The sequence below is a fragment of the Ptychodera flava genome, chromosome 17, assembly GCF_041260155.1.
Source record: "Ptychodera flava strain L36383 chromosome 17, AS_Pfla_20210202, whole genome shotgun sequence".
In the NCBI taxonomy this organism is placed as follows: domain Eukaryota; kingdom Metazoa; phylum Hemichordata; class Enteropneusta; family Ptychoderidae; genus Ptychodera; species Ptychodera flava.
The window spans coordinates 3,217,785-3,244,179 of NC_091944.1; the positions used below are offsets into that span (position 1 = coordinate 3,217,785).

At 37.9% G+C, this 26,395-nt stretch overlaps 2 protein-coding genes across 2 annotated transcripts in view; one reads left to right on the forward strand and one right to left on the reverse strand.

Annotated features, from left to right (window-relative positions):
- Window positions 1-26,395, forward strand: part of LOC139115175 (uncharacterized) — a 95,953-nt gene that overhangs the window by 20,803 nt on the left and 48,755 nt on the right. The window lies entirely within an intron of this gene.
- LOC139115177 (suppressor of tumorigenicity 14 protein-like) lies at window positions 1,034-23,309 on the reverse strand. The gene is made up of 14 exons (XM_070677095.1): window positions 23,081-23,309; window positions 11,591-11,736; window positions 10,698-11,057; window positions 10,245-10,367; window positions 9,594-9,707; window positions 8,842-8,976; window positions 8,115-8,225; window positions 7,476-7,601; window positions 6,905-7,012; window positions 6,574-6,684; window positions 5,846-6,026; window positions 5,118-5,395; window positions 4,336-4,469; window positions 1,034-3,877 (listed from the first exon to the last, which is right to left on the reverse strand). The coding sequence occupies exons 2-14, from the start codon at window positions 11,670-11,672 to the stop codon at window positions 3,722-3,724; spliced, it is 2,019 nt and encodes a 672-aa protein (XP_070533196.1). The 5' UTR covers window positions 11,673-11,736; window positions 23,081-23,309; the 3' UTR covers window positions 1,034-3,721.

Here is a 26,395-nt window from a genome sequence, read left to right on the forward strand (position 1 = left end):
TTTTATTTTTTGTCTGGGCACTTAAATTTGACCTTTTTTATATCGACCCCTACAAGAAATTTGATTCAGGTACTGATTCGAAGCAAAGTTCAGAGGAAAATTCAGTGCTAGACCTGAAGACATATGCATCGCTAAATGCAGCATAAGATTGCACTGGTCATTTCTGGACAGCTATGTATGTAGATCCTTCATGAACACAACCATTTCATCCAAATAGCACAGAAGGAACAATAAAAACAACAATGAAATGTGTGTTGGTCAGTTCAAATCTTCATTGGTTACCCGGTACTCTTAGTAATGACTTTGGGTCAGAAGAGATTACACAATTTATATAACCATAAACACATGCAATACAATTAATTGTATGATGTACAGAGCATAAGCCAGTATGAGTACCGGAGATAACTCAACCTTAAGGAAGTATGTGCCTCGAAAGTGAAAGACATACTTTTGCTACAACTTAACTTTCTTCAATGAAACTTTCAACCACTTTATTACAAAAATCAAGAAAATATGGGTCACCGTGCAAAGTTCGGTACTACAGAAACAAATTACCTAATATTTACTGATATTGAAATTCAAAATGTCCGCCATGCCTGTGTTAAACCTCTGAGATAAATAAACTATTTTTTTCATAAACTAAAACTAGGACGGTGAAAATGTTTCTTACTTCGAGAACTTTAAAATGAGCCCCCACAAGTGGTAGATCAGAAAAGAATTGTAGGAATTTGAGAATCTAAATATCTGTCTCCGAGGTGCATACTGTACGCTTTTCTGACACAGATAGTGTACCAGTTCTGAATGCTACTGCTCAGATCATGGGAACTTTTGCCCTATTTGGGTTTGTATATATACAATCAATTTGTGCATTCATTCTTGGTATTCCATCCCAAAGACTTACATCACAACATCTGAACAGATTTGTAAAAAACATTTTGGCATGGCTACGGCACCGCGTTACAATCTAACCTCCAAGCTAGCTTCTGAATAAACCTGTCATTTCTGATCGTACACAACAAGAAGGGTATAGACATGAAGGTTTTTAAAATTTTAATAAAACAAAATTTTATTATCATTTCACATATTCAAGTAGTCAAAATTTGACATTTTGGAGATACAGAGATAAAAACCCTCGGTTAACCAAACGAGGGATATATCCGATTTTGCTTTCTGGCAAAAAACCAGCTATACATGTTTATTACAATCCTTAATATACATACATCAGTACTTCTATTATATAAATTGCTTAGCTTCAGAGATGTAGAAAAAACCCTCGAGACAATACAAAACTTGGGTGGAAAATTAGATTTCAGTGAACTTTTGTGTACTTTTTTTACCTTCTTTATTCCCAAACAGAGTCTCTGACTATAACGCTTTAATGTTTATGAAACTTATTTCTGGGAACTGGCAAATTAAGCACTAAGCTTATGCACGGTAAAATGCATCCAAGCTTAGTATCAACTTTAGCAAAGGGGTCAACCAGTTTATAACAGCTGTCAAAATTACATACTACGATAATAAAATATATGCATCTTACAGGATGAGTAGGTGTGATTTAAAGGGAAGGGGGTCGTTCGAACTGCGCCTGTGCAACTTTCTTGTTTACTAACCGTTGTATTTCATGACAATGTCAAGATGCACTACGCCAACATATCCGCAACACTGAAACTTTACACTGACGCTAAATATTCAGATAGCTTATGTTAATATATTGAAATTTCCGATCCTAATTTCGGAAGCAAACAATTGATAAAATATACTGCTACAGATATTTAGTCGCAATACACTACGTTTCGATGGAATATTAATGGCGCCTAGAATTACGGTATAGGACAGACGTTTGTTTTGATATGGTGGCTTTCAACTTTGTTTGTCGTAAAATTTGAACTTCATCTGAAATAATTATTGCAGTATTTTCTTGAGACCCTTTATCCGATATGAATTTTATCCGGCTCTTTTAGTCAAAAGACATGTTTTACCGGGAAAAACAAGCAACTGTGCCTCTTAATGATATCAATACAGACAATAAATGTTATGATGTAAGTGGAGTCTTTACCACTACAGCAGATAATTTGGCTAATTTATATTGCTCGCTTTCTCCTGTCATTGACCTTGACCTATATCCAGCAATGGAATTTGATTTTACAACTTTTTTAAAGGCAGTTTTCGGATGGACTGACGATGCAGTGTCAATACTGATATCTTACATATTTACACATTATTTCACATGTCAATTCTTTACAGTACGTCAAACTTCAGTGTCTTTCAAGCAAAAAACAAAGACAAGCTCTCATTTCGATGGAAAAGAGCAAGAGGACCATAACTCAGTTTTGTCGAAAACGACTGTTTTTCATGTGAAAATTTACTGACTGAAAACCAATCATTGAAAATCTGAAACACCAAATGGCAAAAGGACATAAAAGTAAAGAGATATTATTGTGCAAACTTCTGTTATTGCAAATCAAAATTTACTCAAGTTATCGCAGCCTAAGTTTACGTCCTTTCTTTTAAAAACTGAAAATCCGAGTATCGGACCTCTCACTCTTGACCATCTATCTTACTGTTTGGCTTCCTTGTGTGTCATTACGAACATATAAGATGTTTTCTTGAAAAAAAAGTTTCTGTGGTCTTTTAAAACAAAGCCTATGTTCCATTTTGTCTTATAATACATTCAGAAAATAATAAATCACAGAGAACTTTAAAATCCTCTGTAGGCATATAAAGAACACCATTGGAACTAATTTGGAATAATTGGATGTTTAGATTTTTCAAATTTCTCAAAAGTCTTAGGTGCCCTATAGCTGAATGTTGCGATATTACAAATTAGTCATAAAAACGAGTGTGTAACTTAAAAAGAAAAGCAGATGAGGTTACATTTGCAGATTATATCGTCCAATCGTGTTCAAGTCTATTTTTGATTTAAGATTATATTTAACATCTTTGTCAGATCTTTCGAAAAATGACCCTGACATGACTGTTTAAGAAGAGGTCGATAAGTTCACAGGACACGCATAGTGGCAGACTGTTTGAATGCTCATTGGATAACATCTGGTGATATTATGGCAGGTAGAGTATGCCTATAAATTTCATTAATTTAGAAAATAAAATCGGGAAAACATTTTCAGTTTCGATCTTGACGTAAATCCAACATAAGCGCCATATAAGATTAACATCTGTATTAAATATGTAGGAAATACCATGGTCAGACTTTAAGTACGGCGTCCCATGGCGCGCAACTTTGGTTGAAGTAAACGAAAACACATGTTCACACACTCTCTAGTCCATCCTCTCTGTAGGATGGACGTTTTGAGGTTAGATCAAATTCATGACACCTCTATAAGTTTGGACAAGTCGTGTTATGAACGGTGTAACATCGCACGCCATCAGCATACGATGTCCCAATACAAGTATTTCTTTTTCAAAGTGAGTCTCTGGCTTTTGTAGGCCAGTCCAGACACCTCGTCCATTTAAGTACATCAACAACTCTTCATTTTAAGTAAATGTAAATTCGGCAGTACTGATACAAACGCAGTGCTTGCGATTGCGAATAGTAAGGTATCGTTTGGCACATAATTGGAGCATCGAAAGTAGAGCCCCTATATTGTTTATGATTCAAATACTGCAACAGCACACAATTACCATCGTCCCAACCAGATACCACGCACTCACTGGCAATAAGTCCTTTGATGAGACCACCGCTGGCGTAGTTGTCATTTTGTTCCTAGGTTATGTACTCATTTATCCAGTCAGCAAAGTACGACACCTTCGTGTACACTCCTGGCTTGTTTGGTCTGGCACATCCAATTCCCCAACTCACAACCCCCGCTACGTACCATTTGTTGTCTTCGTAGCATGAGAGTGGGCCGCCACTGTCACCCTGAAAAACAAAGATAAATTGCATCCTTAAAAATATGCTAAAATAGATCGGTTGATAATGATATGCCATATCACCTTTCCGTACCCTGACATTTACAAACTTTACAACTGGCACAAATCGCTGATAAAACAGCGTGTAGAACAGTGACAATACTCATCAGCTTAATGTTTGTTTGACTTGTGGGCTTGAGATTTGGCATCAGAGTATCTCAAAATGTTTATTTTTCACTCATATCTACAGCTATCTCCCTCAACGTTAACGCTGCACTTTAATCGATTTTAAAGGGAGGGGTCATCGGAAGGGTGCTAAAAGGTCTATGGGACCCGTATGACCAATATGAGCACTATATCCAAGGTATCAAACGATTGATGAAAGTTAAAACAGGTTTTGTCATAATGTACATCGTAAAATTTAAATTCTGCTGCTATGTTGATCATGGATTCTAAAAGATAGTTTACCTGGCAACTGTCAACACCACCCTGCGGATATCCAGCACAGAACATTCGTGTTGTGACACCATCCAGTTTTAATGCACACTTGGCATTGGACATCAACGGAACTGATGCTTCTTGGAGAACATATGGCGATTCCGCTGTTGAACAAATAAACGGTATCATTTTAATGGGTTCGATGAACACGGTAAACGAAATTCTCTATTTCCAAACCATTTTATAGTAACGAATTTTCCCTTTTTTTCATGAATATTTTAGTTGATAGTTGTAATTCATATGACCCAATAATTTACTTAGCATAAGAAATATACAACGTTACTATGATCGGTTGCTGTAGGCATTTGTCAACATTAGTACAGTGCGCAGACTCCATTAGATATGAACAAAAATATCCTTCAAACAAATTATTGTATCGACATATTTTATTAAAACGTGGGAAGTAAAGGAAAAATATGTATTTTATTATATCACGCCGACTAAGTTAAAGTATGGCATCATGCCAGTGTTAAATGGCACCCTCAACTTACTATGAAATGCTAATATGGCGTCGATTCGGGGTTCGAACTATTAAATACCCGAAGTTTTAGAGGTTATTGAAAAGCAGCGAAAACGTTTTGAAATTAAATGTAACATTAAAACTTATAGATTTCATATCATGACCAACTTTACTTTGATTTAGAAACGTTCAAATTTAAACTCTGCCATGCCTGACTACGCGTCGTATCATGTCGAAATGAAAAAATTCCAGATACTTGCAGGAAACATAAATAAAAAGTAATTTTACTTACATCCATCCTCATCGGTCAGTCCCCATCCCGTTACCACACAGTACTTTCCAACATCAAACTCCATAATCGACGTCGGCAGACACGCCAATCTCACAGTGTCATTCAACTGGACGGGAGAACTCAGCTGCATGAGGGCGATGTCGTAGTCTGTACCCGCCGTGTCGTAACTGGGATGTACAATCACCTGACTTATCGTGCGCTCTTGACGGGTTCCTGTCTGTGCCCAAGTGGCTAGTTGAGTAATACCGACTTGTACTTGAAAGTTGGATGGGTTTCTCCTGTACGCAGAAATGACAGAGAGACAGAGAGAGAGAGAGAGAGAGACGAGAGAGAGAGGAGAGAGAGAGAGAGAGAGAGAGAGAGAGAGAGAGAGAGAGAGAGAGAGAGAGAGAAGAGACACCAGACAGATAAGATAGACGAACAGATAGAGAGACGGGGAGACAGAGACGGAGTGATAACCGACAGAGACAAACAGTGAAAGTGCTGTTTAATATTTTATCTATGTCAAAACTAATGCGAAGTGCACTAAAAAAATCAATTAGGTTTTCTAAGGGGGCCCGAACGCATGAAGCAACTTGACTTCTTAGGATTACAATCTGTAAAGTTGTTCAGTTTTGACCCGATATTCTTATGTCTTGTCAAATAGGAATACCTTTAAAACAAAATGACATGGTGGAGAGTCCGGTTCAAAGCAAATACTCAGGCGTGTCCAGAATGCACATACTTACGATTCATCGAAGCAGTGAGCGGCTGTCAAGACCCAGTCCGGGGCCACAAGAGCGCCACCACAGAAATGAATGCCGTTGACGGAACTTTGGAGCGAGACCTGCCACGGCCAGTCTCCGAGGTTTGCGTTGACACCACCAACAACACGAGTGCTAGCACCAGTCATCGTTCTTGTCCCACATTCTGTCGACAAGAAATGTTGAAGTTGAAACATTGCCAACGTAATATTTCATCCTTTAACAATCATTCATCAAAAGTTTTAAAAAAAACCGCTCTATTGCAAATCGAAGCTTCGATTTCCAATCTTTCCAAAAACGTTACGTTTCAATCATAACACCACATGTTAAAGCTTGTATCATTCCAGGTATAATGAGTTACGTAAATATTCAAAATTCATATCGAGCAATTCTCCAGGACTTGCATACTTATCAGATTGTATAGACAATAATGATCGATACAGATTGCACAGTGACAGTTACGCCACAGTGACTCTTAGATCTTTAGCTGTAGCTGTGTCCTGACGATAAAGTAACCATGAGAGTTGGGTTTAAGTCCATCACCCAAAATGATCAGTATCCAAATGTATGATAAGTAAAACGTGTAAACACGAACGATTCGAATTTCGGTACTTTTCTCTCGTACTCCATTCATAGTTAAAGGGTTTACACAGTTTGAAAAAGTACAAGTACTTTAGAAGATTGGAGATAGCGTATTATAATGTATCACCTACCGCAAACAAGTTCGTCACTGCCGTCAGTACAATCATCTGTACCGTCACACTGCACCGTCAACTCTTCACATCCACCGTCATTACAGGTGAACTGATTCTCCTCACATGCACCTACAACGACGCAATGTCTAGGTTATTATGCAAATCTCTACCGAAGGTTAAATATATCTTACGACTCAAACTGACATGTGACTTTCAAAACTGTCTCCTCATCTCTTGGGATTTGCTTTTGAATGCAAGGAAAGTTCAGGATCGGTACGTGAATTCATGTTACAGGTTTCGTTAACAGGAATCTCTTCTGTATTTGCAAAAAAACTCAAGTTAAACTCACCACAGTTGTCCTCATCAGAATTATCTGCACAGTCGTTATTGCCATCGCATCGCAGACCACTAGTCACGCATGAACCGTCGTCACAGCGAAACTGCGAGGAGGTGCATGCTATGGTGAGGGAACAAAGACAAACATATGTTTATAAGTTTCTCTCTGTAAGTATTTGTGAACAAATCATCCCTTATATCAACTTTCAGTAGTAAAAAGGAGTTGCACCGTAGTTACATTGTACTTCCCAGACCTAAATCCATTAAACGTCCGCGGCATTCTACCTCTATATAGTATCCTCCAGGGTTCGCGAAAACATGCCCTCTACGAAAGCTGAATTCATATACATTCATATATATTCATATATGTAAAGGCCATGCAGCCGTGACATCAGCAGATCAATGCGCCACGTCTTCTGTCTTAAACTACGCGTGTGGCGTTTATCCTACCTAAACAGTCCACACATGACGTACTTTGAGTTTGTGTACTCAATAATTTCAATTCCTTTCACCACCTATCTGATAACCCACACACTGTGCAATGTCTTGAAACATATAAATTCATAATGGCTTTGTACACTTACTTCCACAAATCGCTGTTGCTTCATCCGAGTTGTCTCCGCAATCATCGTAATCATCACACACCCAGGAGGGAATAACACACCAGCCGTTGTCACACTGGAATGTACCTTCCACACACGTAGAATTTGCTGTCGAGGTTACAGGAAAGACGTATGTCAACAAAAATTAACGTTTGAGCTTTACTCACAATAAAAATCTACTGATTTCCATGTAAAAAGTATACCAACAATATTTTCGAATTCCATCACCGAGTCAAAAAGGACGCAAAGATCGAAGAAGTATTAAATGGTGTTGGAATCTTGTCAATGTGATAAAACATAACAAGAACAATTATACCACATGTTACACAGCGTATTGATAATGCCTTCTGTTTATCTAATTAACAATTTATCTGAAAGGTAGTAAAATTTATTATATTAAAAAATCATTATTGATGTTATAAGATACGTGCACCCTCGAATTGTGTTTGATAAATATACTCGATCACATTAGATATATGATACTATATCGTGCACCGTGACTAGCTAGATCTTTCTTCCAATCTCCCTCAACTCATCCCTCACTACGTCTCTCTCCCCTCTATCTCCCTCCAGTCATTCTTATGTCTAACTTCAAGGTAATGTGCCTTGAAAGAGACTTACAACATCCGTTTTCATCACTATCGTCATTACATTCAGGGTACCCGTTACAAAGTTGATCGTCCGTTATACAAGTACCGTCACCACATTTGAAGAGTCCCGTTGCACAAGGATCTAGGGGAAACGAAATAAAAATGAAAGTTATGTGGTCTAATTTTTTAATTTTACAGAATCTGTTTTAGTATTTGATGAGCTCTCTCTCTCTCTCTCTCTCTCTCTCTCTCTCTCTCTCTCCTCTCTCTCTCTCTCTCTCTCTCTCTCTCTCTCTCTCTCTCTCTCTCTCTCTCTCTCTCTCTCTCTCTCTCTCTCTCTCAATGCGTACGTCAACCAGTAATAACTCAAGTGTATTGACTTAAATTGTCCGTGCATGACGTGAAAGTGATTTTTGTGGTTGGTTTGCTTTGGCGGTAGAAAATATTCAGGTTTTGGTCCTAGTTAAGTTTATTTCAATCAACAAAAACGCACATTTATTTACCACATGCATTCACTGATTATTACAGACACTTAATATGACGTGCTATGTTAAGCTAGCCGAAGTAATGTCCAAAAATAATGTGATTTTTAGGGTATGTACCGCGGGTTCATGTACGTAATAACATATGTATAAAGCTGAACAATTGAGTAAGAAAAATAACTCTAATTGGTGACTATTTTGCCATTCTTATCCAAATTAACATTAACCCTCTCAGTATTGAAACTGCTTTTCATGGAATAGCGGTACAGCACTTACCACAGGCGCTCTCATCACTCTTGTCAGCACAGTCGATGACGCCATCGCATAACCAATCTTCGTATATACAACCTGCGTCGTTACTGCACCTTGTGTAATCCGTGGAAATCAAAGAACAAGACTGAACGTCGCTGACTGCAAAGCACCAAAAGATTTTTATTAAGAAATGTCAAAATAACACCATGCATTGGCTGCCATCTGAAATAAGAACTTGACAAAATTCATGAACTCTTTGAGCGCCAAAGTAAAGTTTTTGCCTCTAATAAAATACACCTCAAGTTATTTTTTTTCAGATTTCAGCCAAATGTTTGATAAAAACTGTAGCCAATGAAATATGATGTCTGTTTGGTCCAAAATTATAAAAAATATGACAGAAAAATCCTAAAAATTGGTAAAATGTTGATCTAAAATTGATAACAATTACAGCACTTATGGTGTAAAGACTATTCGCTTTCACCAGCCAGAGTCAGACTGCGTTTTGCTGTCAAAGAACAACATGCCGCCTTGGTATATACATCTGAATGGCAGGGGTGAAAAACGCCCTCTGCGGCGTGGAGTTCAGAACCTCGAGACGCGTGAGGAAAATTAGATGGCATATGATTAGACGTGGAGCTTGTGATAATAATATTATTCGTCTTCAAATTTAAAATGGACAAAGATGGTGAGAGAAGTATTGATGTGTCGAGTCGGAAGAAACGAAGATGAGTGTATTGCACAAGTAATTTTAAAACGTTTTCAGTCATAATACTTACTACAATACCACTCGTCGCTCTTGTCAGTGCAATCATAGGCACCATCACACACAAAATGTGGATCGATGCACTCATTGCCAGATTCACACGCTATCAGCCGATATTCTGCACATGCTGAAATTCAAGAAGAGAAGCAAACTAGTTATATCATAAGGTAGAGGGCGTGATCACTGCAGGGTCATGTTCGAGTGTAGTGTCGGTATTTGAATTTTTTAATTATCTTAATTATAAGATGTTCAATAAAAATGTTTAAGCTCACACAAAGGCATTGTGTCGTACTGTTTAAACATTGATTAAAAACCATAATTTAAATCCCGATTATTTTGTTGTACTAGCGTTTTCCGGTACTTTTTTTCTGTCTGTAAATGCAGTTTCTTTTTTCTGCTGTGAAAATTATGTTAAAGTATCAGACGTTCAACTCCCAAACACGGTCTATGTGTGAGAATATACCCACGTGGGTATTTTATGTAACGTCCAAGGCTGACGACTGAATTCTAGCCTGGACGAGAATTCATTTGTCAACAAAACTGTGAATATTGTACACACTCCACAGAGTGCATATTCTATTTGAAAAGCTGATAATTTGAATCTTAAAATTAATGAACATATGCGACTATTGATCCTTTAAGTTTAGAATCATTATGTACTTACTGCATCCAACTTCATCGGAGCCATCAAGACAGTCTGTGGTGTCGTCACAGCGATACTTTGTATCAGGAAGACACTGTCCATTAGCACACTGGTATTCCGTGGAGTTACAGGTGCCACCGAAACCTGATTTGGCCCGAAAATAAAGATGGTGAGTGAGGGATAGATGTAAAGTAGCCATGGACGGAGCAGAGAAGCGTTTGGTATTCAATTATCACACGTATCCTCATTTCAGAATTATAAATCTAGATTAAATGAGCTGGTACCAGGTAGTACTGGTCGACGTCAAGTCCATTAAAACATACTTTTTCGGAACAGGTCCAACACAATTCTTTTAAATTTAGCTTCAAAAAATTACTCGTTATAGATAGAATGTATAAAAGTTGTTTGCGCAAAAATTGAAACGACCGTAATTGTCGGCCCGAAGAAATGGTATGATGAAACTTAAACACTCACTTTTCGGCGCCGTTCCGCCGATGCAAACATTTTCCACGTAGTCGTCCGTAAGTTCACTGCAGTCGACGTCAAATGTGACGCCCTCCTTCGTGGCCGTGCAAACTCTTCGTATTTCCTCGCATAGCGACATGCACGGCAGTATATACTCGCCTTCATTTACGCATTTGGGGGTGTAGAGGGCGCAAGCGAAGTACAGCGATTGGTTATGGCAGGACATCAGAGACCTAAAAGCCCCTATCTTCGACCGTGCGTCGGACTCCGAGGACGCGTAGTTGTTTGGGAATACTGTGCTGTTGTAGTCGATGTGGTCTTCACATAGTGTTATTGTTGTCGGTTCGCAAGCTACTGAAGATTTCAAGACTGAGAAGGCAAACAAAAATATAACATCTCAACAGTACATTCCTGTGTTATTGCAAAGGATCATGGGTGATAAAGCACACGCATTTGAACATACGGAACTTCCTCTCAAAAAAATAAGTTCAGTTGTCGTGGCTGTGACTTGACACTCCCCCAAAACTATAAATGAAGGCGTGATTCATATGTTAAGCTTTATGTTAAAATAAATGGCAAAATCTGAAAACCTGGTCATGAATACGTGTGTGCACTCGATCGTTTAATGAAAACGATAAAAATCACTCGAGTTTTCAGAAGTGATATTTCTCAAGACCGCCCTTATATCATCTTGAATTCATATTGTAGTATCTTCTTTTGATAATAAAATTTCTTCTTTCGATGAAGAAAGAGGGGATTAACATTGCCCTTTGAAATTGTTAAAAGTTTTACAGCCATCATAAGAGAAGAACGCGATTTTTGGACGAACTTTTACCTGTATCTTGACAAAATTTTCACAGAAACACGAAATGAGTAAATATCAATGTGGTCATAACACTTACCAAAGACAACGACGACAACCGTGACAGCTACGATAACGATGACGCATGTCGCCAATACTAACGCTACATGCCAAGATTTCATAGCCGAGTACTCAGTAAGGTATAAGTTGTTGATAATAGCGTAGCAAAACTAAAGATCGTTCACCCTGTGTGAAGAACAACAGACGAAAACGAATTATTGTTGAAACGATGAAAGAATGTGAAGTGTTTAAGATAGTGGTAAAGTTGACGATGATGATATCATCATCATCATCGTCGTCGTCGTCAACAACAACAACAACAACAACAACAACAACAACAACAACAACAACAACAACAACAACAACAACAGACAATACTGATGACTTGTGTGGTTAAATAATCCACAATTCATGTAAACAACATAACGTATTCTGTAAAGTACGGATACTGTGATTCCAAATTAAGAAATAAAACCATTTCTACTTATGGACACTTTTCGTTGAGACTTCTCCAGTCACACAACATAACATCATACATGCATAGTAAAAAACAAACAAAAGAAAGCAACAACTACACAATCCCAAAGTAACAGCAAACTATTTGGTTTATCATAGTACCTGATTGATTTTGATGGGCCTGAGTCTCTTTGAACAAATACAAGACAAGTCCTTCATCGTGACAAACGAGTATTTACTGGTTACCCCGACTGGTACACATATCAAATGATATAAAAGACTGCAACATGATCACCAAACTTTAGGCAAAGCAGGACATATCGCTGTCGTTTATGATGCCCCCCCCCCTCACAGAAGGCAAATATGCACGGCTGTCAAACGCAGTGGCACTCTGTGTCCCATTTAAAGCTGAGGACAAACTAGACGCAGTCCATTCAACCCGGATACAGACTACATATGACGTCAGACTAGTCGTGCTTTACAACCTCGTGTGTCGATTGACCCAAGATCTCGTAAAAGTATAGAAATCACCCGCCCTGTGTAAAATCAAACACAATGGCACAACCACCCATTACTTCTTTGAAGGTCCGTTTGGGTCGAAATTGTACGCTGATTGACGTTACAGAGCTATTAGACAAGGGACAATGATTTGAAGGTTTATGTGAATCATATTGGGAAAGAATTAAGCTGTCCAATAAAAAACGTTCGCTGGCAGTCCATTAGGAAAGACACCCACTTAAGATATAGAGAGTGAATTCTTTGAACTGAGTGAGTACTGTTACGTGCAGAGAAAACGAACAAAAGGGTGAACTCAGCAGTTAACGTTTAAACAAAATTTATTACGAAAATAAAACTAATTGCTAAGTCAGGGATAGAGTACAAGCTTTAAAAGTGTACAGACTACTTATCTCAGCTGGGACGGCAAAGCTCCAGTCTCAGAGTTGTAACAGTCAGTTGGATGAATGAACAGTCCTTGCAGGCTTGAAGCTGCACAAAGTCCACAGTATAAATCCAGCGTTGGCAGTGAAGGTCTTGAAAAGTCTACAGAATGACTACTGCTGGAGTTTAGTAACACACAAGAGACACGATCCCAAAAGTCTGACTGGAAGCTGAGCACGTCCCTTTTATAAAGGCATATAAGAACAATCTAGAACTTTTATTGACATGCTAATTACTGTTCTAAAATTATCTCCCTTAACAACTAATCAACTTTCCAGAACATTCCAAACATGACTAATTGAATTCAAGGTTGTGAGGTCATCAAGGGCAGTGACCTTGGGAATGTTCTAGACTAATTGAACTCAGGTCATGATGAGTGTGGGGGAAATGACCTACATAACACACCCCCTCTTCAAAAAAAGAAAATTTTTCAAAGAAAAATCTTTCTTTTACAAATGTAATCTTGAAAAGGATTTAAGTACTCAAATTTTGTTGTACTCTAAAGTAAAATTTCTTGAAAGTGAACAACAATAAACTCTAAATACGAGAGAGACAGTCTGCAATTAATTGTCTCTGCCTTTGATATGTCTAATGTCAAGATTAAACTCCTGTAACATTAAACTCCATCTTAGCAATCTCTGATTTTTGCCTTTGAATTTCTGCGAAAAACAAGAGGGTTGTGATCAATATAAACCACTATTGGCTGATTTGAAGAAGTAACATAAACTTCAAAATGCTGTAAAGCTAATATCAAAAGATAAACACTCTTTTTCAATTGTAGAGTAGTTTCTCTGGGATTTGTTAATTTGCGTGAAAAATAGCAAACAGGATGATCTACACCATGACTATCCTCTTGCAATAAAACAGCACCAGCAGCCGTATCACTAGCATCCACAGCTAATTTGAATGGCAAAGTGAAATCTGGTGCAGACAACACTGGAGCACTTTGAAGTATGGCTTTAAGTGTATCAAATGCCTGTTGGCATTGCTCTGACCAAACAAACTTTACTTTCTTTTTAAGTAAGTTAGTCAAAGGCTCAGTAATTGTGGAGAAATTTGGACAGAATTTTCTGTAGTAACCAGCCATACCGAGAAAGCGCATCAGTTGTCGTTTGCAGTTTGGTATGGGAAAACTTGAAATGGCACTGATTTTAGCATCAACAGGTTTTACCTCACCCTGTCCTACAGTATGTCCGAGGTAAGTTACCCTTGCCCAACCAAACTCAGATTTGGCAAGGTTGACAGTCAACATTGCTTTGCTCAGTCTCTCAAAGAACTTCCGCATGAGCTTGATGTGTTCCTCCCAGGTGTCACTATACAGGACGACGTCGTCAACGTAGGCTGCACACCCGTCTAGCCCGGATATGACGTCGTTGATCATCCGTTGGAACGTTGCCGGAGAGTTCTTCATTCCGAATGGCATCACCTTGTACTGGAACAATCCGTCTGGTGTAACAAAGGCGGATATTTCACGAGCACGATCCGTCAGAGGGACTTGCCAAAATCCCTTCAGTAGGTCAAATTTCGTCACATACTTGGCTTTTCCCACTCGGTCGATGCAGTCATCAATCCTCGGGATTGGGAAAGTGTCTGTCTTTGTTAAAGTGTTGACCTTCCTAAAGTCCGTGCACATACGATAACTGTGATCTGATTTTGGAACAAGTATACACGGCGAACTCCAGTTACTTTTACTGGGTTCAATAAAGTCATTGTCCAGCAGGTATTTGACTTCTTCCTGGAGATATTTGCTTTTGTTGGATTCAGTCTGTATGGATGTTGTTTTACAGGCTTACTGTCCCCAACATCAACGTCGTGATAGATGACGTTTGTCCTCGTTGGAACATCTTGAAACAGGTGTTTATATTCGTGGAGCAGTTCTTTCACCTGTTGTTGTTGTTCTGGCTGGAGGTGTGCCAACTTTGTAGACTCCAGCTTCTCCAGGATTTCTGAGTTCTGAAGCTTGACCGAGCCCAGCTTTGAGTTTAGAGTATTTTCACTCAAGTCAGTTTCAGTATCACTATCTTCATAATGGCCAGAACTGACGGTACTGACAGGCTGAATTATAGTAGGATTATCCCTATCCAAATATGGCTTAAGCATATTTATGTGACATAGCTGTTTTTGTTTTCGCCTGTCAGGTGTTTTATGATGTAATTTAAATCACTCAATTTCTTATCAATTAGGTATGGCCCAAAGTAACGAGCATGGAGTGGTTTGCCAGGAACCGGAAGTAGAACAAGAACTTTTTGACCTGGTTCAAACTTCCGTTTTGAGGTGTTTTTATCGTATTTGGTTTTCATTGACTGCTGAGATGACTCAAGATTTTCTCTGGCTAATTCACATGCTTTAGAGAGTTTTGTACGAAAATCTGACACATATTGCAAAATATTCAGACAATCATCATCGTCTGATAGGAATTTCTCTTTAACGAGCTTGAGTGGGCCACGGACTGTATGTCCAAATACAAGCTCAAATGGGCTAAAACCAAGAGACTCTTGAATTGACTCTCTAACAGCAAAGAGCAGAAAATGAATTCCTTCATCCCACTGCTTCTCTGTATCGAAACAGTAGGTCCTAATCATGGTTTTCAAAGTTTGATGAAATCGCTCAAGAGCACCCTGACTTTCTGGATGATAGGCGGATGACCTATACTGTTTAATGCCTAGCTGATCCATTACTTGTTGAAAAATACCAGACATAAAGTTGGAGCCTTGATCGGACTGGACACATTTAGGGAGGCCAAATAAAGTGAAAAATTTGACTAAAGCTCTCACTATAGTCTTTGTCTTTATATTTCTCAGTGGTATGGCTTCTGGGAACCGAGTTGATGTACACATTATTGTCAGCATGTACTCATTTCCTGATCTTGTTTTTGGTAGGGGCCCAACACAGTCTATTAGTATCCTACTAAATGGTTCTTGAAATGCAGGAATTGGCTGTAAAGGGCCTTTGGAATGGTCTGATTTGGCTTTCCTACCACTTGACATGTGTGACAAGTTTTACAGAAATGTGCTACATCCTGCCTGAGATTAGGCCAATAAAAGTGACTGAGAATTTTATGATAAGTTTTCCTGACTCCTAAATGACCAGCCCAGGGCGTTTCATGGGCTAGGCGCAATATTTCAGCACAATAGGGATTTGGAACCACAATTTGATGTTTTATAGCCCAATCGTCATCAACCAAAACATCTGGAGGTCTCCATTTACGCATGAGAATACCAGATTTTGTATAATAGGAAACAGAGCTATCTGAAGTTTATCTTCATCATCTACCCTGTCAAACAAAGACAAAACATCGGTGTCTTTGTGTTGTTCTGCAATGAGATTTGATCTAGAAAATGTCTGACTTTGGTCAGCAGAAGTTTTACTGGAAGTTTCAAATCCACGAGGGATAACGGAATGATCCGTGTCAAACACCTGACTGAGAAAAGTGTCATTTAAGTCAACATCTGTGACATTATTTTTGAGAGTATTTTGATTCTCGGAAGTTTTCTTTGACATGGCTCGAGTAATGGCACATGATGGGAAAAGGCCGGGAATGTCTTCCTCTATTGGCTCTGGATTTTGATCTAAACTAGGATTATCAGTCACAAGTGGATTAGTAATGACCTTGTCCCCAGCAGGTCGTTTCCAAGAAGAAGGTGAATCCCTTCGAAAGGCAAAAAAGGCCTAATACCTAAAGTCACAGGTCCAGAAACAAAGTCCGAAGACAAATAGACATTATGGAGAGGAACAGGAATGTAGTCATTGCAATCTACCCCCTTAATAAGAACTTTAGAACCTGAAAATGACTTTTCAGAAAACGGCAGGGTATCTGCCAACAAAGAGACTGGGAAGCCCCGGTATCTCTTAAAATTTTGACAGGGGTAGCGGAAGAGAAATCACTAGAAAGTGATATAAAACCATTATGAATAAATGGCTCGAAAATACCCATAATGTTATCTTGAGAAGAATTGACCTTGACCTCATTAATTGGGGATAAGAGGGGTTTAACCTCAGAAAATGTGTTACACACATTATTAGACTCTAATTGAGTTGATGAAGAAATAAAGCCGGTGGGCTTAGATCCACTTTGACCACTTTGACCTTCACGTGTTCCTTTCAATTTTAAACAATCTGATATTAAATGGCCGCCTTTCTTACAATAATTACAAGAAAGTGTACCAAACTGTTTGTCAGAAGGAGATTGAGACTTGGGATCTGATGATGTGGGAGTGTTACTTGAATTTTGTGAACTGTTGTCATTTGATTTTCTACTCTCCTTTGAGAAATTCTTGGATGAAAAGCTGGAGTTAAATTTACCTGCATTGTTTCTGTGAAAAAGGACTGGGATGGTTTGCTGAGAAATGAAGATTTGTGGGTCAATGAATAATCATCGGCCAAACGTGCAGCAACCTCCAATGTATCTGCCTTTTGTTCATTGATAAACGTCTTGATGTCACTCCGGATGCACCTTTTAAATTCCTCAATCAAAACAAGCTGTCGTAATTTTTCATAATTCTGACTGACCTTTTCAGAAGAACACCAACGATCAAACAGTTGTTCTTTTGTTCGAGCAAATTCAACATAAGTTTGATCCTTCACCTTCTCACAATCCCTAAATTTCTGACGGTAAGCTTCAGGCACCAACTCATAGCCCTTGAGAATTAATTCCTTCACAGAATCATAATTTGAAGCCTGCTCTACTGACAACTGAATGTAAATTTCTCTGGCTTTACCCACCAAAGCACTCTGCAAAAGCATAGACCAGAACTCCTTAGGCCAATCCAGACTCTGAGCAATTTTCTCAAAATGAAGGAAATATTTATCAACATCCTTTTCTTGGAAAGGGGGAACTAACCTGAAATGTTTAGTGATGTCAAACTTGTCTGAAGGGAAGAATTTTCCTGACTGTCCAAGCTCTAAACGTCTCATTTCTAACTGTATCGCTGTTCTTCTAATCTCTCATTCTTTTCTCTCTGTCTTTCTTCCATTTGTAATTCTTTGTCTTTCATTTGTAATTCTTTTTCTTTCATTGTAATTCTTTTTCTTTCTGTCTTTCTTCCATTGCTAATTTTTCACTGCCAAATCTGCCTGTATTTCTAACTCTAATTTTCTGAGTTCAAAGGAAGACTCAGGTTCATAATCTTTTAGGGCAGACTCCTCAAAATGGCCTGAATTAACTAAATGTTTTGCAATCTTGAACTGTATCTCTCGCTTGCGCATAGATCTTTTGACTTCTACATTAAGGAAATTTGCCAGTGCTATGAGGTTGTCTTTTCTGAGGGAATTAAATGTGTCCTGATCAAGGTCCTCCATAAATTCGTCTGGCTTGAATTCCGCCATGATTAAATTTCGCTGAGTTCACAGTGTAAAGCAGTTTTGAAAAGGTAGGCAAAATGTTGTCAAACGGCTCAAAATATTCGTATCCCGGACGAGCCCCCAATTTGTTACGTGCAGAGAAAACGAACAAAGGGTGAACTCAGCAGTTAACGTTTAAACAAAATTTATTACGAAAATAAAACTAATTGCTAAGTCAGGGATAGAGTACAAGCTTTAAAAGTGTACAGACTACTTATCTCAGCTGGGACGGCAAAGCTCCAGTCTCAGAGTTGTAACAGTCAGTTGGATGAATGAACAGTCCTTGCAGGCTTGAAGCTGCACAAAGTCCACAGTATAAATCCAGCGTTGGCAGTGAAGGTCTTGAAAAGTCTACAGAATGACTACTGCTGGAGTTTAGTAACACACAAGAGACACGATCCCAAAAGTCTGACTGGAAGCTGAGCACGTCCCTTTTATAAAGGCATATAAGAACAATCTAGAACTTTTATTGACATGCTAATTACTGTTCTAAAATTATCTCCCTTACACAACTAATCAACTTTCCAGAACATTCCAAACATGACTAATTGAATTCAAGGTTGTGAGGTCATCAAGGGCAGTGACCTTGGGAATGTTCTAGACTAATTGAACTCAGGTCATGATGAGTGTGGGGAAATGACCTACATAACAGTACATAAAAAAAGAAATACAATGCAGTCAGAAGGAAGTTCAACCGGTGCGTTGACCCGAAAAACACAGTGGTGTATGTACGCTACGAATGAAAAGCACGGTTTACCGTGTAACTCAATGACATGAATTTCAATGGTTGCCATGCCGACTTGCTGTTTCGTTTTCTCAGTTATGTTAATATCTCCATCCTCCATTTACAGTGAACGATGAGTAGGTTTTTATTTTGCAGTGATATTTTTACTCAACTAACACAGAATTTGACGCAATCAGAAAAGACGGACCGGAAAAGTCAAGCTTAGGACCTTGACCTTCCCAATGGTATCTTTGTTGTTCAATTCTCCAGAATATGCAGACGAAGGCGACTATGTACTAAAAGGAAGAGATGTTTAACCTCCAGGGTTTAACATAGCCGATGTTCTTGTTTGTCAGAAAAATTTGCAAATGGCTCAGATTATAATCACTTCCTCTTTGCGCAGCCTGCAATTTGTCCTTTTCGGCGTGCTAAGCAGCCATGATGAAGGAGTGGAGCATTTTGTCAATAGGACTTTGCTCCTGACGTACCCGCTCATGTATGTACATATTATACATCAATAGATGATAGATTTCCGTGCTTTCCCTATTCGCCTTGATACAGCAGAAGAAGGTCGCTATCATGGCGCAGAAATTTAACTTTTTTATTAACACTGAATTGCGTGACAGACGTTGTAGAATACACTGTGTTAGGTAAAATGCCGCACCAATAAATCGCCTTAATGATAAAGTGCGCTTGTTAGTGAGGGTCATTTCAGGTCAAATATATTGAAAGGGTAAGAACTACGTGTATATAGTCATGAATCGAGAATGTAGCTTTCAAACGGTTGGAAAAGACTGGAACGATAGCGGGAAAATTTGGGTCAACCGGTGTTTTCTGTGTGATTCCCAACAAAAGGTGAAAAATTGTATATGAGAGAGAGAGAGAGAGAGAGAGAGAGAGAGAGAGAGAGAGAGAGAGAGAGAGAGAGAGAGAGAGAGAGAGAGAGAGAGAGAGAGAGAGAGAGAGAGAGAGAGAGAGAGGGGATTGATTTGCGACTATTTACAACCTGTATATACTATCGCCGTAAAAGACAAAATGGCTGATTCACGTCAATGGAACATTGGCGCTATTATTACAGCTTACCGTTTGTGATTTATCGAAGAAAATCATTTTCCTCTCGTACAGCGTAGCTTCGCGAGATGACCAGACGTTGCGGGTGAAGGATATAAGAGTGCACTGTTATAATTTGAAACGTGGACGTACGGCGATGTGAAGTTCTCCTGATCATGACAAAAATTCTGTCACGTCTATTTGTCTATGTGACCTGACCCGGCATTAAGATGCTGTACATAATATATTACATTATTTATAATCTGCTTAAGCGAACAGAGAAAGTACGAATACCTTTCAATAGAAGTTCAGATAGCAACGTTCAGAAGTGAGATTTTGGCGCCAATGTGTTCCAAAGTTTCATGAGCGTAAATTTCGCTGATGTATTAAAAGAACGCAAACATAGAGTCTGCTGTGCATTACCTGAGTTTATGTTAGGGTTATCGTCCCGGGTATTTGGAGAAAAATCAGACCAACATAATTCTGAACAATTATTAACCTTAAATCTGAAACTGTTCGTTAATTAATCTAGTAAAATTCTTCCAAGGGAAAAAGACTAGAAAAAGTCATGCACTGTGGTAGAATGAAGGACGTACAGACATTCGTTGAGTGCATGTGTTGAACAATAGAAAAATTCACAAGGAATTTGCACAGATTGTGAAACTGATATGAGGAAGTTGGTCGACGAAATCGCGTTGCTAAATAAATATTCAATAAATTTCCGTGGTCTTTTAACTCTAAATTTGTCAACTTTAAAATAATCCTGACGCCTCTTCCAATCCCAGTCACAATCGTGTCTACGGTATTTGGAAAGGACAGTTTTGCTTGTTTACATTCATGTGAAATCTGGAGGGAAAGACAAATCTGTAGATTACAATATTTTCGCTGCAGTTACATTGATATGACGCTTTATGTACATAAGGATTTAGTAGAATTACTGATTTGTGGCATGGTGCTATAATCTTCTGTGATCTATTTAACCTCGAGGTTTCAACAATATACATTACTTTGGTAATATACGTGGGCAGTAACGATTATGTTCCAAAATTGTGGGCTTTTGTCTACTCGTGTTGAGTTGATATATGTCAAACAAAAACTCATGATAAGAGAATTTATCCTTAACGTTTTCCTGATTACATCGGACAATAAAGAAAGGTAATCTTGACAAAATAAAGTTACTAATTTGAACATTTTCCAGTCTACAATATGACCTGTTATTTCCGACAAAGTCTCACCTCAACCTCAGCTTAGACTAAGGAATTCAAAATTACCATAAAATAGTTTTGTGACAATATTGCCTTGGGTATTTTTACTCGTGGCTAATTAGGTCATTGGCTTCAGATATCCCAGAATTCAACTGTGATATCACGCACTTGGCGTGCACTTGGATTTGATTTCACCTTCTTTGCTTGTAAGGAAATCCAAGGAAACAGAGGCTATGTGTTACTATTTGACCTCATTCAGTGGAATGTGTTATAATTATACAGAATTAATGGGAGCCAAGAATTGACAGGTTGCCACTATAATCAGAATTTGGCAAATTGCATAGATACTGTAGGTTATTGCCGTAAGGCTCTTGTACATCGCAATCAACAGGTGGTTGAGTGCGAATATTTACACCGTGTTGCCGAGACGTGCTGAAAAGACGGCGTAAACGTTTGGCCTTACATACATAAATTTTCAGTTTTTGAAATCCTGGAGAAATTTGTTAATATCTACTTGTGCAAGACAAAACCTAATCGTTATTGACCGCTCACTTGTAGATACTTAGAAATAAATCCAAATTATTTTATTTCACTTTTTCCTAATTAGGTCCCTGTGTTTTCACATCCCTTCTTTAGTCGATGTTTTCAATATTTTTGTTTTTAATATCAATTACAGCTTTATGCTCTATTCCCCAAAGCATGTTGAAATACACAGTATTCAGATTGTCAACTAAGCCTGTACATGGGTAGACTGTGTTGTTATTGTTGACAAGTGAATTTGGACCGGACTAGAATTCAAGTGTAAACAATAACAGTGCACTTGTGGACGCTGTGTTGACAAGCTAAACAGTCCGTATTTCAACATACTTTGGGGAGTAACACTCGAACTTGGAATTTACGTATAAAACGAAAATGGTGAAAAACATCAAAGGTTACAGCTACTGGCAACACGATTGGAACTAATTTAGGTTAATTGGACAGTGTAGCAATGTTGGTTTAATCTGCAATATTAATGTAAGCTGATCTTCTTTTCCTTTTTGGCAATATACTTGTTTTTATGGGTAATTTGTAATTATGCAACTTGCAGCTATAGGGCACCTAACACTTTTTGATAAATGTGAACAATTAAAAGATCCAATCGTGGTCCTTCCACTGTCACTGAATTTATGGAGTGACCGTGGTCCTTGTATGCACTATCATGGAGGTACCTTGATACTTCCTAGTACCTAGATACTCGGTACATGATCGACATTGAACTATACTTGCCTTGAAAGTAAGTGCAGTCCGAACACCAAATATCTCTGTTACACCATAGTACTGTGAGAGTACACGTAAACAACACTGACCTACGATCTAACTGCTCTTTTGTGGCACCCTTCAGTTTTGTTTCAGCCTCTGGGTGTCACACAAGCCACAACTTCGCCGCTGGCCTCATATGAGTAATGCGAATCAGTCTCCAAAATATCACTTGTGAGACGGTAATGGTTCCGGCAGGTAGTGGATGTAATGACCCTCACACCTCTTCATGAATTTTATGACCGTGATACTTGTCCACAATTATAGCATATATTTCCTGTTATATATTTCCTGTTACCACATAAACGGAATCACCTGTTACAGGTTGATTGCGCGGAATGAGAGTGAGCCTCGGCTTAATACTGTAGATATGTCTGCTGGCGGTACAGTTCACACCGCTGAGTGAGTACACGCGTAAGCTTACTGGGTATTAGAAGCAGCCAGAAGCTGCTTCAGAGTGTGACTATATCTCGGTACAGTATTCAAATGTATGTAACACAAATCTCTTGTGTCGCCTTACCTGAGGAGTATTCAAATTGTGTCCTGTGGCGCCAGCATTGTAAATGACAACATTGCTATTACAACGTGCACGATGACCGGGACATCGCCGGGTAATTCAGTAGCTAAATGGCCCACAAATGGCTGGTCCCAATCGTAATGTACATTGTGAAAACGTATGACATCATCAAGAGGGGCTATTGTTATGTATATTCTTGACTGTAGAATGGATCGACTTTCTCGTGAAGTCTATTGTTGTCTCAATGTACACAGCAACCAAAGGGAAATATTGTTTACTTTCGCTGTTGTCAATACAAAACATTTCTCATGCAGTTTACTTGAGGGCGCTCTAAGCTTGATACTGCAACTGATGGTTTAACCTGGGCGTGGCCACCGCTTCCACCTATCAAATGCCATGATAAGGAGCGATGCTATAACCGACTTTGCTAAAGGCAGGTATAGAGTAATGTGGTGACAATTAGTTATAGATTGTAGGGAAAATTTGGACAGTTATACCCAATTAATGTTTTCATCATTTTAATAGAAAAAAAAGAGTAAAGCCCACAATTGTACCTCTATACTCTCAAAAGTGTTGGTCAGGAGACGAATTCTCTCCTCGGATGGAAAGTTTGTCGGTTATAAACCAAATGAGGGATAAAACAGCATATTTTTGGAGGGATGGTCAGAATGCTGACATCTAAGTTTTGTTGCCATTCTATTGAATTCAACAAAAGAAGTTTCATCAAAAATCTAAATCGCGATGCAGTAATTACAGAGTTTTTCAGCTTTTAATGAAGATCTAAAGAAAACATTTTCTTACAGTATTGCATGTTTGCAAACCCTTATTATTTCAAGTTTCCAGTATCGTCTGACTAATGAGATATAATTGCATAAACGGGAAGAGTGGCTTTAAATTTATGTAATCCGTTAGCTGATTCGTCCACCTCCTTGGGTTCAATCAACGTAGGTAACTTTCTTCATCGTCCAACAGTTCTCGCAACTACCAGCTCTTTCAGTACTGAAAATCATACAACAGAAATGAGCGCGATTATTTTGGCTTTGATAGCGATGATTCCCATAGAACACAGATATATGAGACTTAAAGGACCAGTAGCTGTAACACTTTTTAGATTTTTGTCAATATTGTTATATTTTCCATGTCAACCACAATTTCCTGTTCTACTGTCAAAAGCATGTTGATATACAGTATTCAGCTTGTCAACTCGGCTTGTACACGTTTCAACTGCATTTGTTAGAGTTGACGAGTGAATTTCGGCTATAATTCAAGTGTAAACAATAACGGCGCGTTTCGTACATATAAATAACTATAGCGGGTGCTTCAACAAGCTTTGCAGAGTAGAAACAGAAAAGAAGTTCTTCCCGATCCTTTACTTTTTTCTTGTTCATAATTGATCGTCTGATACCCCTGAAGGATGCATGAAACTTATATTACAGATATTATTACTTTGTACTTGAAGTAATTTGTGTTATTATTTATATTACTCTGCTTTTAGCTTCGAGCATTGTGATTTCCCACAAGGACATCTGTATACTTATATATATCTATATCTATCTATCTATATCTATATCTATATCTATATATCTATATATATATATATATATATACTCGAATTATATATATATATATATATATATATATATATATATATAATATATATATATATATATATATATATATATATATATCGAGAGATTAAGAAAGAGAGAGAGACAATAGCTGTATCTTTTAGCATTATTTTTGTGATTTGACTTCCAAACTAAAACATACTTGTGGGAATGTACTCATTAAGGGGTGTTTATACATGTATAATAAACTGTCCCACTTGGACTGCATGTGCAATTGTAAGTAAGATAAATAATAAACGTTTGTCCAAACATAAAATGGCGCCCCCCATGCAAATTAAAGCAAAAACACTGTACGTTGTGCATATATGCATTTGAGTCTTCACAGAAACAACAGAGTAGTACAATATAATGCATAGTGCTGAATATTTTCCACTGGGACATCATATGCTTTGTTTTCTTCGTAATGTTCCATTTTTTAAAATTGGCGGGAAAACAAAATAACGGTTAAAATTTAAATTTACTTGTCCAATTTTTCAGTAGTAGACCTTTAAATTTGTAGAATTAAAGAGACCAGAGAAAACATAAAGCGTTCTTCACGTCAATAAATGTCAAGAGTAACAGCTACAAGGGTTTTACACTGTATATAGATATCTACAAAGATCCTATATGTATGTATGTATGTATATATATATATATATATATATATATATATATATATATATATATATATATATATATATATAAATATATATATATATGTGTGTGTGTGTGTGTGTGCGTGTGTGTGTGTGTCTGTTATATATATATATAGATAGATAGATAGATAGATAGATAGATAGATAGATAGATAGATAGATAGATAGATAGATAGATAGATAGATAGATAGATATATAACACACTTGGAAACATACCATACATGTACAACAAAGCTGAGCAAGCGAGATGACGTGAGGCGAGAAATTAAGACTTTGCTTTGGTCTACTTACTCAAGGAGGGAAATTATAAACGTATGATTATCAAGCACTGAAACGCCTTGTTTAAACCAATTAAAACTCCCAAAATAGCCAGATAAGAGGAAAAAAAAAGTGCGCGCACGTGTAAAAACGTGTCGATAAAACAGTAGCATTGGAAGTGACTTCAAATATGTTACGCCTATGCGTTAGAAAATCAGTCATAAATCTGTCTTCAGTAATGGGATTTTGCCAGTTTTTTTAAACAGACATTAGCGATTATATTGCACTTAGAAAAATGCATATTCGATTTTTGTTTTTTTTTATCCATTTTAATATTATCCTTCGGCATCGTTCAGAAATATTAACTCAATAACAAACACTGAAATAAACCAGTCAATGTGCAGACTTCTAGATTATTGGAAGCTCTTTTTGTCGTCGGCGATTATTCCATGCAACCCGACAAATCTTTGATAAGGAAAGGGGAAAGTTTGGCAAGTACATGCATGACATGTAAGACATTCCGTCAATCATTCATACGAAAACATTTCAGATATTCGATCAAAGAGAATAATTTACATACCTGTAACAAAGCCAATTATTGGGCTATATGCGATGATTGGGTGATTTGTTTTGTTCAACGAAAAAATAAGGTTTATGTTAGATTACAGATTAAGGAATGCTCTGTGAACATGTCAATTTATAATTTCTACTTACTTGTTTTATTCCTAATTTTCTATTGACTTACTTATTCCTTATAATTGTTCTTCTTAGGTAGCAGCAAGATATTTTCATGTCT